We start from the raw sequence: 14,804 nt of genomic DNA, 5'->3' as shown, positions 1-14,804 counted from the left end.
CTAGGTCAGGGATACTCTTAGAAAAATTATCAGGTCGAAAACTAGAACAGGGGTATTTTTGTCAGTGTTTTTAGCTCGGAAATTCAAAATTGGAATTTCGAAAAATAAATTTGATAAGCTTGATCCTAACGACATTTATAACAACTAATCCTACTGACGCTAAGCTTATTCGAGAGTTTTCGAACCAAAAAGCAAGGCTTTCTCATAAAAATGGTTATTTCTACATAATTGGATCTCTGCGGCGATTCAGCGAGATTCAGCGGAAAACAACTCGATATTCATGCTCTTGGGCATGCAGGGAATAAGTTTTGACAGAGAAATCAAGTTATTTGGACACTTTTACAAAAAGCTCAAAACTTTGAGCACAGAAAGACATAGAGAAAAGCGACATAATTTACGATCAGAGGTAAGGAATAGCATCAGTACCTCGAGGCCTACGTATAGCAACTGACTGTGCGACGATCAGGCAAGAAACGACAAAATTCTCTCCCCCCTTCCTCCTTGGAGCTGGCGGCCTCTAATGGTGTTGGTGGTGAGATTTTGATTTTTTTTCTCTATTTATAGGAAATGGAAAACGCGGGAAAATGAATATTTTGCGATTCCGATTTTTCCTGCACATTCATCTATGAATTGTAAGAGAGAATCCGGCGACAGAATTCCAGAACTCGAAACATTACTCCTTGTGAATCGTTTACTTAAATTCCAAGAAACCTGTTTCGAGGTATGACAGAGCTAGGATGCTGATAGCCTCATCGTCACCGTCGTTTCAGAGCCGCTCGATAAACATCAAAATTTGATGAAGAGGTGGTGGCAGTGGCTTTGGAGATGGATATAAAGCACGAATTTTGTGAACCCCCTTTCGCTGCAGAGGTAGTTTCCGGGCTTTCATCTTCATAGGGTACCATCGCTAACATGGCGGAGGCGGCGGCCTCTGATGATTCTAGGGTTCAAGGGACCGAGGACATTGACCTACCTTCTGCTACATCTCCAGCAGCTCCGTACCATGACGAGTCAGAGGTTGTGGGTCCAATCAGCGTCTGGCTTGAGGACGAGGAACAGAGAGCAGAACGACAAATTCTTCCTTTGGAGCATGATGCCAAAACCTCTTCTTCTGAAGCATGGCCCACGAGGTACGAATGGGTGAATGGATCGACCCTAGTACTCAGAGGGAGCAACTCATGCCTTAAATTCAAATTGATCGACCCTTGGGGAATACTAAGAAACCTGGGTATTCCACTGTTGAGAGTTGGTAGAATGGGACCACTCATATCAATCATAATAGACGAAGGAAAAAGAATTTTAGAAATTGAAAGAGTGTCTAGGCATATGTTCGGACCTCTCACATTGGGCCAGTTCTTACTATCTCTGGAACAGCCCATTAACACCTGGGCTTTGTGCCCCTCTCAAGCGGCACCTCTCTCTACTGAGAGTGGTGGAGATAATGTGATGCATTTTCATCCTTGTGTCCACCAAGGTCTGACGCAAGTGGAAACTTTGGTCAATGACTCACCTAGTAAAGACATAGCAAAAGTGTGTGGCCAAGGAGACAACTCATCTGCAGTTGCCCCTTCCCCTGATTTTGTTCGTCCCCCCAGGTCCAGAGGCCGCCCCAAAGGGAGCTTGAAGAAAAAAATTGTTGTATCGCCCTCACCAGGCTCCACTCCCAACCACTCCTTGCCCACTCCTTTACTTACTCCTTCTGAAAATAATCAATTACTCGTTTTGCCTGCGGAGCTCCAACAACCACAAGGTGTCTTGACAAGAGCTCGTAGTGCTCTACTGATGGGCAAAAGGCTGGGATTGGTCTATGAATGCACCGATGACGAAGCTTTGAGAGGGATAGCAGATCAGATTTCAGCTCGCCAATAAGGTACATGTACTGATCTAAAATGCTCAAAACGTGAGTTTCATGGAATGTTAGGGGTTTGGGGAAGTCGCTGAAGAGAAAAGCGGTCAAGTTAGCTCTCAGTAAGTCAAAACCTGACTTGATTCTGCTACAAGAAACGAAGTTGAACTCTGACAGGGAGGAGGAAATTCAATCATGGGCTTCAACCATGGATATGGAATATGCTGCGGTTCATGCCGTGGGAGCAGCGGGTGGGCTACTCACAATGTGGCGTATTTCTTCATTCAATGTTATTAGTGTGAACAAAGGGCCTCGGTTCATCATTCTCCAGGTACAATTCGCTGATGCTGCTGATTTTGTCTGGGTGGTAAATGTTTATGGACCAAACTTGGATGAGGAGAGGAGAGACTTCTATATGGAGTTGGGAGCTAATTTAGAAAATTGTGGGGGAGCTCTGATTCTGGGTGGTGATTTTAATGCCACCCTTGTTGACTCGGAGAGAAAAGGGCAAGGAAATAGTAGACCAGCAGACGCTTCATTCAAATCCTTTGTGGAAAGACTAGACTTAATTGACTTACCCATGGCAAATGGAGAGTTCACATGGAGCGGCTCTAGAAACGATGGTTTGTTCAGTAAATTAGATCGCTGGCTTTTGAACGATGCAGCCATTATCCACTTCGATGGTGCCACTCAAACAGCGGAGGATTGGGGTGTTTCCGACCACAGGGCTATCTCAATTTCCTTGGGCTCCACTGATTTTGGACCTAAACCATTCTGTTTCTTTAATTGCTGGCTGATGGAAGAAGGCTTTAAACAGATGGTAGAGGAATGGTGGTGTTCGGCTGTGGTAGAGGGATGGTCTGGCTTTGCTCTCATGAAAAAACTAAAAGGGCTTAGAGATAGAATCCGCGATTGGAAGAAATCAAGAGGGGCGTGGGGATCTACTAAGATTAGTACTCTTGAGGAAAGACTTCATGAGGTGATGGAAAGGATGGAGGTGGAGGGGTCCAATGATGACTTGAGAAGAAGTAGGCTGGATACCCTAAATCAGTTATGGAGGGAGTATAGAGCCGAAGAGAGCCGGTGGCTTCAAAAGGCTAGAATCCGCTGGCTAAAGGTTGGCGACCGTAATTCCAGCTTCTTTCACAAAGTGTACAAAGTGAGGGCCTCAAAAAAGAGACTGGAGAATATTAATTACAATGGAGTGCAGTTGAATAACCCTGGCGACATCAAGCATGCTGTATTCTCTCATTTTCATAACTTCTTTAAACAAGAAATGAGAACAAATGCCTCCTTCAAATGTATAAACATGATGAGATTGCGAGTCATGGACAGAGATATGCTAGAGGAGGAATTTTCGGAGGAAGAGATATGGGAGACTATTAAAAGCTGTGATGGAAACAGGGCCCCGGGTCCCGATGGATTCAATCTAACCTTCTTTAAAGAATTCTGGTCCCTCATCAAAGGTGACATTGTTAAGGTATTTCACGAGTTTCATGCTAACGGGAAATTTGTGTGAGGTCTGAACGCGGCTTTTATTACCTTGATCCCAAAGACCGCCAATCCTAGTTCTATGGGGGATTTCAGACCTATAAGCTTGATTGGATCCATATACAAGCTAATTGCCAAGGTGCTTGCCAACAGATTACAGAATGTTATGCCCATCCTCTTAACAGAAAATCAATTCGCCTTCACCAGGGGACGCCAGATTGCTGACTGCATTTTTTTAGCGAATGAGGTGGTTGATTCAATGAGAAAACGAGATGTCGGGGGCCTCTTGATAAAGATTGATTTTGCTAAAGCGTATGACAACATTGATTGGAAATTCCTTCTAAATATGCTAACAGAGATGGGATTTGGACAGCGATGGATTAAGTGGATTCAGGGCTGCGTGTCTACCGCAACATTAGCTGTTTTGGTAAATGGATCACCTACAGATTTTTTTGCAATAGAAAAGGGTTTAAGACAAGGCGGCCCGCTTTCCCCTCTTCTATTTAATTTATGTGTGAACGCCCTCTCTTGTATGCTGAATCTGCTACTTGCTGAAGAGAATCCTTGTGGCTTCTCCATTGTCAATGGTCTCGCTATCAACCACCTTCAGTTCGCTGACGATACCTTAGTCTTTTGTGAAGATGATGCTAGTCAATTGGGAAGAATTAGTGATGCTCTGGAAGCGTTTCTCTGGGCGTCGGGATTGAAAGTTAACTTTGACAAAACATATATGAGTGGGTGCAACGTGACACAAGAAAGGATAGTTGAGCTCGCTGAAATCTTTGATGTGAGTGCTGGGGCGTTGCCATTTGTATATCTTGGGGTTCCACTGGGAGATAACCCTAGGAGGAAAAGCTTCTGGTCCCCGATCATTGAAAAAATGAGGCTTAAGCTGGCTAAATGGAGGTATAGATTTCTGTCTATCAGTGGGAGATTGGTGCTGCTGAAATCAGCTATTTCTGCCGTCCCCATCTACCATATGACAATCTTTAAAGCCCCAATCGGTGTCGTGGGAGACTTTGAGAAGATCATGCGATCTTTTCTTTGGGGAAATAATGATGGACATAGACGGATTGCCTGGGTATCATGGGAGCAGATTTGTAGAAACACTCAATATGGAGGTCTTGGACTTGGATTCTTGGGATGGAGAAACAAAGCCTTACTCTTGAAATGGGCCTGGCGCTTTGGCAAGGAGAAAGGATCTCTGTGGAGGAGGGTGATCTGTTGTAAATATGGTTGGGATGAGAATTTACTGGTGCTTCATCTCGTGGTGGACAGATTTAATAGCTGTTCCATAATGGTTCAGGATATCCTAAAAACTCTGTCAGAGGAAACCCTCATTGCAAAAGAATTCCGCAACCAGTTGAGGTGTGTCATTGGCCCAGGTTCTTCGGTTCGTTTCTGGCTTGACCCGTGGGTGGATCCTCTACCGTTACATATATCCTTCCTAAGGATGTTTGCCCTGTCAGTCAACAAGAATGCTTTGATTTGCGACGTGGGAAGGTGCACAGGAAGAAATTGGTCATGGCAGATTGATTTCAGAAGAGCTTGCTTTGGTTGGGAAAAAGATGAAGAGAGCCGTTTTTTCCAAGTCATTAATTCATACTTACCAAGCAAGGGCCCTGATACTGTTCTTTGGCTTGGAGAACAGCGAGGGATATTCTATGTCAAGACCATTTGTGAGGCCATGGAACTAAAATTAATCAACCCTGTGGCCTTTTGGAAAATCCCTAATCGGTTAAGAAAAATAATACCTCCTAAAGTGGTGCTCTTTCTCTGGCAAGCTGTGATCAACAAGATTGCTATTAAGGCTAACTTATTAGCCAGAGGCTTGGTGCTGGAAAATGCAGGCTTGTGTAATCTTTGCGGAAGAGAAGTTGAATCGGTTACTCATCTGATGCTGACCTGTAGTAGAACACGTGTGCTCTGGGATGGTATCTTCAACAGAGAAGGTGTGCTGTGGTGCTGCCCCCAATCCTTGCACGATTTAATGGAAGAGTGGACCACTTTAAGAGCGAAAACTGATCCTATGCTCTGGGAACTAATCCCCTTTGCCTTATGCTGGTCAATTTGGCTGGCCAGAAACGAGTTGATATTTCAGGATAAAGATTTCAATGCGGAGATGGTTTGGGATCTACATATCTCAAGGATAACGTGGTGGATCAAAGCCTGGGGGATTGATTGTCCATATAATGGTACAGATTTCCTGCTGAATTTTTCTGAGGTGAGAATCCATTATTCAAAATCAAAGTCTCGCTCCAACCTTTGGCACCCCCCCTGAGGATGTCCTAAAATTTAATGTGGACGGGTCATCTCATGGGACTCCAGGCAGCAGCGGGATAGGAGGAATTGTTAAAAATTCAAGTAGACAAACTCTGGGCTTCTTTTCCAAATCAACTGGTAATTTATGGGCATATGAAGCCGAAGTCAAGGCAATTCTCCATGCGCTGATCTTCTGCAGCCAGTTTGGATTGAAGCATATTTTAGTAGAGAGTGACTCTGCTCTTGCAGTTGGATGGATCAATAATAAAGTCAATAGGCCTTGGAAATTGATTCAAGATCTCAACCTCATTGACTTGCTTTGCCTTGAAGTAGACTGCATTGGGATCAATCATATTTTCAGAGAGTCAAACTGTCTTGCTGATTATCTGGCCAAAACCGGATGTTTTAGACAATCTCCTATATGGGCTTCGCTGCCAGTTTAAATTTCTGCTGTTTTATGGTTATGGCAAGCGGTGGCTGGAAGAATTGCAGTCAAGTCAAATTTGGTGGCGAGGGGTCTAGTGGTGGAAAATGTAGGTATGTGTAACATCCGTGGACTATTTCTGGAATCAACTACTCATATCCTACTGCAATGTGAGAGGGTTAGGCTGTTGTGGTATGATGTAATGGCAAGAGAGGGTGTATTATGGTGCTGTCCTCCTGATAGGAATAAAACATATGCACTGAGGATCAAATCATATAGCGGATTACTTAGCCTAATCAGTTGCAGCCGCGCCAATTATATCTGGACTCTACTGTATTGCTGCAACTTTGTTGGTTCTGTGATATTGGGGGCTGCGAATCTGCTCTAATTGTCATATGGGACAGCTCCTATACTTTTTCTAACTGGTTTTGTTTTGAGAGTTGCTGAGATTTGTTGAGGTAAAAAGAGTTATGGTGCACTTATGGCAAGCCTCTTGCTGTGCTATTGGAAACGGCTTCAAGCTGACTGTGGATATTGTTGATTCTTTTGGGGAGCTTTTTTTCATTTGGACTGCCATGTAGCAGCAACATATTGATACTCCCAAGCTGATTGTGGATCCTGATGACTGCTGCTACTTTTGCTGCTGGTTTTTTGTCCTTTTGCTTATTTTCTTCTTTGCTGATCTTCTTTCTTTCCCGTTAGTTTCCTCTGTTTTTGTTTTGTGTCTTATTAGTTTAGATTATTAGCTTTTATGCTCTTTTCTTATACCTTTGGTGGATTTAAACTTCTCCCTACCATGAGAGGGTTGTTCTCATGAGTTTATCTCTTTATATATATTTATTTCATTTTCGAAAGAGAAAAAGTAAACGATTCACTAACAATGTTAATCGATTTAATCCGAAAAAGTTACTTTTTACAGTCGATGTCAGATGAGAAAACTTCATTCTGAAGAAAGATTGGAAACATCGAAAGAAATGGGTACGCGTGTGGAATCTTCGTTTGAAGCTCCGAACAGAAAAAGTCTTCAAGGTTCTCGGGTTATCAAGAACTCGGTTTCGGCAAACTTCCGAGAATTGAAATCGATCGTTCATACAGTCAAGGGTTTCGTGTCGAAACACTTGTCATGGAAAGGAATAAGATCAATTCTCATATTCTTCTGAAGATTTATGAGTTTCGTTTCTACAGTGCTTTAAGAGCGGATATAACCTTTTTCGGACACTCTCGACCTTAGTCGGGTGCGAATATGGCTCGTGCTATCAAACAAAATGACTATAGTGTCATCCTTAAACATACGGTGAATTTAATTATCATATAAATAATATTCATGACTCGCAATAGGGTTCGAGTCAGGAAAATAACATAGAATATAAACACTCAATCATTTAATACAACGAAAATAGATAAATTAACTAGTTATTTATTTCGGGGTCTTACAATAACCAATCAAAATTAACTAAATTAAAAATATTATTATTTCAAAAATACTTTATATTTAAATTATTATATAAATAAATACATAATTTTTAAATAATAGGAGATTAAAATATTAAATTAGTCTATTATTATTAATAAATCAATATTTGTAAGTGAGTAGTCTATTTTACTATTTATGAATAATAATTTTGTTTATTTTTTATTTTAGTTAAATTAATATTTTTATATTTATTAATTAATATTATTATAAATTATATAATATTAAAATAAATTAATTTGGAGTCAGGATACGGAAAGAAAATATATAACTAGTATCATATCCTTAGGGATGGCAACGGGTAGGATCGGGCACGGGTTTTACAATTACCAAACCCAAACCCAAATCCTAGAACCCAAACCCAAACCCAAACACAAACCTCATGGGCGATAAAATGAAATCCATGCCCAAATCCATTGGGTTTTAGATTTACCCGAAACCCAAACCCAAACCCATTAGTTACGTAAAATAACAACCCGATCCAGAACCTACTTTCATTGAAAGAGAGAAAAAACAAATACTATTCATCATCTTCATCTATCACAAAAGTGAGACAACAATAGTTTAGAGTTTACTTTCTCAAACATACAAAAGTACAAATAATCATCAAACATTAAGAACAAAGTTTATAAATATATATATGTATGAGGGTTTTTTTGTAATTTTATGTTTCGGGTATCTTTGGGTTCGGGTTTGGGCGGGTATGGGCACGGATTTAACTATTACCAAACCCAAACTCATAAATGACTACAGTAACGGGCAAAACCCAAACCCAAACCCAAATCCAGTCAACTCGGATTTTGCCCGTTAAATCGGATCGGGTTCGGACGGATACCCATGGGTTTGGGCAAAATTGCCATCCCTACATATCCTGTTCTATCCTAACTCCTCCTTTAAAATAATTTTTACACATGATTGATAGGATAGGATAAGAGACAGAATAATATTATCTTATCCTGCTGGCGCAATAAACAACAAATAACAACAGAATATGATTATTATCATGTCTTATCCTATCGTGTCATGACCACCAAACGAGCCCTAAGAGTTGAATGAGAATTAAGGGTCAAGGGCTATGATTCAAATTCTCGTAAATAAAATAATTTACTACTAACATTTACTTATTAAAAAAAATTAAAATGGTCAAAGTGAAGCAAAAGACAAGTTAAATTCATGATGACTTTTTATTCACCAAATGAACTAAGGGCCCGTTTGGTGGTCAGGACAGGATATGATAGGATATGATATGTGAACATGATATCAACAGGATAGGATAAGAGCAGGATAGATTCTTATCATATCTTGTGTTTGAGGTGCACATGATAAGGACAGGATATGATAAGGAAAAATGTATCAGATTTATATTTGAATAAAAAATACATTTAAAATTGATCATTCTATTAAATTTAATTTCTTTACATTTTCATGAATGAGTTTATATTTTATTATAAATTAAATTAATTTAAATTTTATTAATTAGCCTATTTTATTGTTTTGAAGATACCCTATATTTCAAATAAAATTATGCAGTTAACCGATTGGTTTTCACTTAGTTGTGAGACGTGATAATTAACAATAAAAGTTAACTAAATTAAGAATATTATTATTTCAAAAGTACTTTATATTTGAATTATAAATTATTATATATGTAGATAAGTAGTTTTAAATAATAGGAGATGAAAATAAAAAATTAATCTTTTACTATTAAAAAAATCAATATTTATAATCAATGTTTTTCACTTAGTTGTGACACGTGATAAACAATAAAAATTAACTAAATTAAAAATATTATTATTTCAAAAATAATTTATATTTAAATTTTTATATAAGTAGATAAATAATTTTTAAATAATAGGAAATGAAAATATTAAATTAGTCTATTATTATTAATAAATCAATATTTGTAAGTGAGTAGTCTATTTTACTATTTATGAATAATAATTTTTTTTATTTTTTATTTTAGTTAAATTAATATTTTTATATTTATTAATTAATATTATTATAAATTATAAGTTATATAATAATAAAATAAATTAATTTGGAGTTATGATACTGAAAGAAAATATATAACTGGTATCCTATCCTGCTCTATCCTAGCTCCCCCTCAGGATAACTTTTACACATGATTGACAGGATAGGATAGGAGACAGGATAGTGTTATCATATCCTCCTGGCGCAACAAACAACAGATAACAACATGATATGATTATTATCTTGTCTTATCCTATCCTGTCCTGGTCACCAAACGGGCCCTAAGACTGTTTTAACTTACCATAAAAATCACAGTAACTCTCACTCTCTTTGTTTTGTGCCCCCCATTTCTTCTCAAACCTTAGGGTTCCTCTGTTCTTCTTCTTCATCATCCCCCAAAACAGAGAAAAAAAAAACCATCTTTTGCCTCAGAAAATTTCAACCATTCTCGCCATTGGCGAACCTCTCCAACCCCATCCTCGCATTTCCGGCTACGAACCTCGGGGAAGACCCCTCTCGCATGGCAAAAACCAGACCCGGCAGAAAAGACATGGACTCATACACCATCAAAGGCACCAACAAGATCGTAAGAGGTAATCGCTCATACCCTTTTCTCCTTTCACCTACCCAGTTGCGAAAATGCCTTCAAAATCGTTCCTTTTGGCGGAAACAAGTGTTTGAAAGTTGAAACCATGTTGGTGTTCTGTGGGTTAAGAAATGTGTGTTGTTTTCGTTTGCAGCTGGGGATTGTGTGTTGATGCGTCCTTCTGATACGAGCAAGCCGCCATACGTCGCGCGCGTCGAGAAGATCGAGCAGGATACTAGAAGCAATGTGAAGGTCCGTGTGAGGTGGTACTATAGGCCTGAAGAGTCTATTGGAGGACGCAGGCAATTCCACGGAGTGAAAGAGCTGTTTTTGTCTGACCATTTTGATGTGCAGAGTGCTCACACGATTGAAGGGAAGTGCATTGTGCACTCTTTCAAGAACTATACCAAGCTTGAGAATGTAGGTGCTGAAGATTATTATTGTAGGTTTGAGTACAAGGCTGCTACTGGAGCTTTCACACCTGACCGTGTTGCTGTGTGAGTTTACTTTCGTCGTTTTGAAAAGATGGAATATTGGTGTTTCGAATCGAGTAGTTGAATTGTGTTTTTTTTTTAATTTTGATTTTTGTTTGTTGATTTGGCTTATATTTTGAAGGTACTGCAAATGCGAGATGCCTTATAACCCGGATGACCTCATGGTGCAGTGTGAGGGGTGCAAGGATTGGTAAATTCAGTTTATTCTGCTTTACTTTGTTTGCTTTTACTGGGTTTTCAGTGAACCTTTAGTTGTTCAGATCTGTAATTTTAGCATTAGATGTGTTGTTTGCTTGGATGATGGAATTTATGGATATTCCAGCTCCTGCACAGCCAGCCTAAAGCTTGTTGGCTTGTTGCCCCTTAATATAAAGATGGATTGGTAAAAGACCTCAAAAAAAATTCCAGTGTCTGGATGGAGGAAAATGGGCGAGGAGGGGTGCGGGGGGTGAAAGGGGTGCGGGTCAACATCCCTCCTTACTCCATTTTGGCTCTCCTCAGATTTTGGAGGGATTTTGAAGGTAGGGGGAGGGGGGTCATATGGATTTAAAACATTTTAAATACATTGATTAAGATACTTCTACAATAAAACCACAGGTATAAGGTCTTTGAAGTAAAAAGTTTTAAAAATCCCCCCGACCCCCTCCCTTTCAACCAAACAGAATATCGAATTGAAATCACATGTTCCTTCTCCCCTAACTTATTTGAACTAAACACTGCCTTCAAGGAGCCATAGGAAGATGTTTTCCCAAGTCCAATAGTTTGAATACACTTTGAAGTGTTTCATTATTGGAACTGTCTCGGCGTGTACACACATTTTGCATGTCACTCTTGACTGCCTTTGCTTGTACAGTTGAAGACGAAACACTTGAGATAAATGCAGGAATTCGAGAGCATGTAAAAGATTTTCAGTTTACAAGGGAGCTCCACGTAATCATAATAATAAAATCAGCTGTAGTTTGTATTAAGTCGAAACAGCTGATGTATCCACGTTAGTCGATTATTAAATCTTGAATGGCTTCTGTTGGATTTTGTCTTAAATATGTGTGATTCAATATAAATTGAATTATGCAAGGGCTTATTTCTTTTGTCTTTTGTAAACTCTGACCTTATTTCCCATTAAACCTCATTCACTGCAACAGATTGTTAAATTTATGGAGTATCTGAGAAGTCGCGCTATTATGGTTTTTTGTCTGTTTATTTCCACATTGATTTTATGAGAGAAACACTTTTCAATTTTGTAGGTTTCTTGTAGGTACCATCCTGCTTGTGTGGGCATGACTATTGAGGAAGCAAAGAAATTGGAGCATTTTGTATGTTCTGAATGTTCATCTGACGATGACATGAAGAAACCCCAGGCTACATTTCATGTATCACCAGGATCCGATATCAAGGTGAGATGTGATCCTGCCTCAAGTCCTAAAATATGAGATGCACTTTTGCTATATTGTTTCTTAATTTTATGTTCCCAGCACATGCTTGAGAGACACTGTTGTTCGTTTGTTAAAGGAGGAATGGGGCACTTAGGGGTAGTATTTGGAAATTGGTGTGAAAAGGAAGTTTTTCTTTTCACAGAAAGAATATTCTCTTAAAGCAGCTAGTTTTGAAGTTTGCAATGTATTGCAACTAGTCAGTGCACTGGTAAGAACGGAGATTGCTTCTTGAAGTTTTCTTTTCAAACAAACTAATCAAATCGTGTTGATATTTTTGCTTGTCAGTCTCGGTACCATTGATAGTTATTTTTTTCTCTGCTGAGGTTTCCTCAGTATGAAGGGATTTAAGCATTTTTTTAGCCTGAATTTGTTGCCAATTGTAATTAGTGACTTCAGGCCGTCATGTTTAAAATTGAATCATAGATATTAATTAATATAACATAGGCACCCTTTAATGTTTTTAAATATGCTTTAATATGTCAAGTGTTTTTTATGTAATGTTGTCTAGAACCGGTGGTTTACCTTTTTTTCTTCTTCTTTAATTTGTATGCGAATATGTTGATGGCTGAAATTATTGTTCAAATATATGCATGATATTTATTGTTGTTAGCTTTTGACATTGATATCTCTCATGCTTAACAAACTTATTCACTTTGTTCAAGTGGTTGTTTCATTAAGTGAATCTGTGTACTCAGTTCTGATGGTTTCCATAATCTGAATTTCATAAAATGGGAACTATAAACTTTGGGAAAGCAGTTCTATTATTGGGGGATCCAATCCCATTTTCTAATGTGGATATCAGTTGCCTTATACTAAATTTGGTTCCTAATGAATCTTCATTACCGTTTCGACTCAATTGTGGCCTTATCATTCTTTTCTTTACCTTCGTGGACCAGCTTCTACTATTTTTTTTGGGGTGGGGGATACAAAGGAGATGCATTTTTTTTCATGCACATTGCTTTATTGGTCGCAATCAGTGCGGTTAATCTTGATAATTTTCCGTCTGCTGATTTTCATATCTTCATGAAACTCATTTGAATTTTATTTTTAAATATTGAATGGGTTCACACATTCAACGATGTAAGTTCAGATTTAGACTGTATTGCCAGCTTTAGTTTGAGGTTTTATAAAGTGGACTGTACACATAACAGTTCTGTCTTTATAGCATAGTCCTACTTACTGAAATAGATTTCTGCTTTTTCTTGTTAAAGTCATATGCTGGACCTACCAACTTTTAGTATGTCCTTTCTTCTTCCATTGGTGCATGTTGTGCATACCTCCTTCTCTTTTTATCCTTAGAGGATATAATCTTTACTTATCAACAGTGTGTTCGCCAGTGTTTTCTAATATCCGCCTTGGCGGTTTTATGGCTTTCTGCCATGGCCAATATCTTTCCGTATTCCGCCATTATATATATGTATGGCGGGATTTTGGTTTCCTGCCATCCGCTATTAACTACACTTTCAGTTTAAATTTAGTTTAGTTTTTTTTTTAATTTCTGTTCACTTTCGAGGCTTTGAAAAGTTTTTAGAGATGTCATTCTGGTTAGTGTAGTCTGCAAGATATCTCATTATAGCTGTCATCCTCATCTCGGCGCATGATGATGTATTTTTTGTAAGGAGTATATGTCTTAATGCTATTATCTGTTTTCTACATTATTGTCAGTGGGGATCTTTGTTTGCATTTGTAGAACTATGCCCTTTGTCAGCATTTTTAGAACTATGCTTTATATTCTGAATATGTAGTTGGTTTCTCTCTTTTCAAACATCCACCATGCTGGCTGTTTTGCTTAATTATGTATTGTAATGAATTTTATGGATTGGAGAAGTCATGAATTTGCAGGTGGAGCCTAAGCGCCGGAAGCGATGACCGTCACGCCAAACTAACTCTCTGTCCTGGGAAATGCGACTGTTGCTGAATTTGGCTTGCTGTGTGGTTGCTGTTGTGTGCCTGTTTTGCAGCTTCTACCGGAGGCTATGTTTATGTTTTGTGTATTGACTCAGGCTATGTATGTATCAGCTTTAGAATATTTATGACAGACATTGATCTGCTTTCCTTTTCTGTCCACGAAGATGAACTTCCACGAAGATTAACTTCGCTCTACGTCTTAATGTCTAGGATATCGATCATCATCCTTGAACAATAGTGAAAAAAGATTGTTAGTTTTCTAAAATTCACGTTATTGTTTGCTAATCAGCTCTTGCTCTTCAATTTTTCCTTGCCATTGTTGTGTTTTGGTTACCTAGGGAAGAATGTTGAGTATCTAGATGAAATTTTTTCATGCTTGTTGTGTTCCAGCAAGATGCGCCTGTCTTGTGTAGGTTGGAATTTCACACTATTTTACATGGAATTTATGTGTCCATCTCTTTTTTAATGAACATTACTTTAATAGGTTGGTTTTAGTATAAAATGTTATAAATAGTAAACATTTTAATGTGAGAGCTTTTCTTATTGAATGTTCGACAATGCGATGTGACTCACCAATTTTGGTAATTTAGTGGGTAAACATCTACATATTGAATGGTAAAATAAAATAACAAAATCCTTTAAATTATGATCGCATGATTTTTTTTATCCAAAACCAATTTAATCTAACCCGCTATCACCTCTCTAGTTTGAAGATATTTGTATAATAAATTATAAAGTCAAAATCAATTTATTTGGAAAACGCTTTTCTAAGTAGATTGAGTATTAAAATTGAGGAGTGCATGCTTTATTCTCCAAGATTTTTTTTGGTACAAGCTTTGTTCTCCAAGATGTGATTAATACATCATTTTGCTTAAAAGAAAATAGGAAAAAAATCAAGAGTGCACACTTAATGTGCTT

General features: G+C 38.4%; 1 protein-coding gene across 2 annotated transcripts; it reads left to right on the top strand.

The window, feature by feature from the left end:
* The first annotated feature begins 9,786 nt into the window (after window positions 1-9,786).
* On the top strand, window positions 9,787-14,171 carry LOC130748399 (chromatin remodeling protein EBS). Of its 2 annotated transcripts, none has more exons than XM_057601625.1 (5): window positions 9,787-10,058; window positions 10,206-10,548; window positions 10,667-10,735; window positions 11,801-11,939; window positions 13,807-14,171. In XM_057601625.1, exons 1-5 carry the CDS (start codon window positions 9,986-9,988, stop codon window positions 13,810-13,812), a joined length of 630 nt encoding a protein of 209 aa, XP_057457608.1. In that variant the 5' UTR covers window positions 9,787-9,985; the 3' UTR covers window positions 13,813-14,171. The 2 variants fall into 2 exon arrangements, with proteins under 2 accessions (XP_057457608.1, XP_057457607.1); XM_057601624.1 differs by having other exon boundaries at window positions 9,788-10,058; window positions 13,821-14,171.
* The last annotated feature ends 633 nt before the right edge of the window (window positions 14,172-14,804 follow it).

Source organism: Lotus japonicus, chromosome 3, assembly GCF_012489685.1.
Source record: "Lotus japonicus ecotype B-129 chromosome 3, LjGifu_v1.2".
Lineage (NCBI taxonomy): Eukaryota > Viridiplantae > Streptophyta > Magnoliopsida > Fabales > Fabaceae > Lotus > Lotus japonicus.
Note: the sequence above shows the minus strand (reverse complement) of the source record. Positions and strands in the feature narration are given on the sequence as shown.

Bases quoted from the DNA above. Each gene is read 5' to 3' on its own strand.
- LOC130748399 (XM_057601624.1), top strand. From the start codon at position 9,986: ATGGCAAAAACCAGACCCGGCAGAAAAGACATGGACTCATACACCATC. The intron at 10,059-10,205 runs GTAATCGCTCAT...TTTCGTTTGCAG, and splicing joins CACCAACAAGATCGTAAGAG to CTGGGGATTGTGTGTTGATG. The intron at 11,940-13,820 runs GTGAGATGTGAT...ATGAATTTGCAG, and splicing joins CACCAGGATCCGATATCAAG to GTGGAGCCTAAGCGCCGGAA.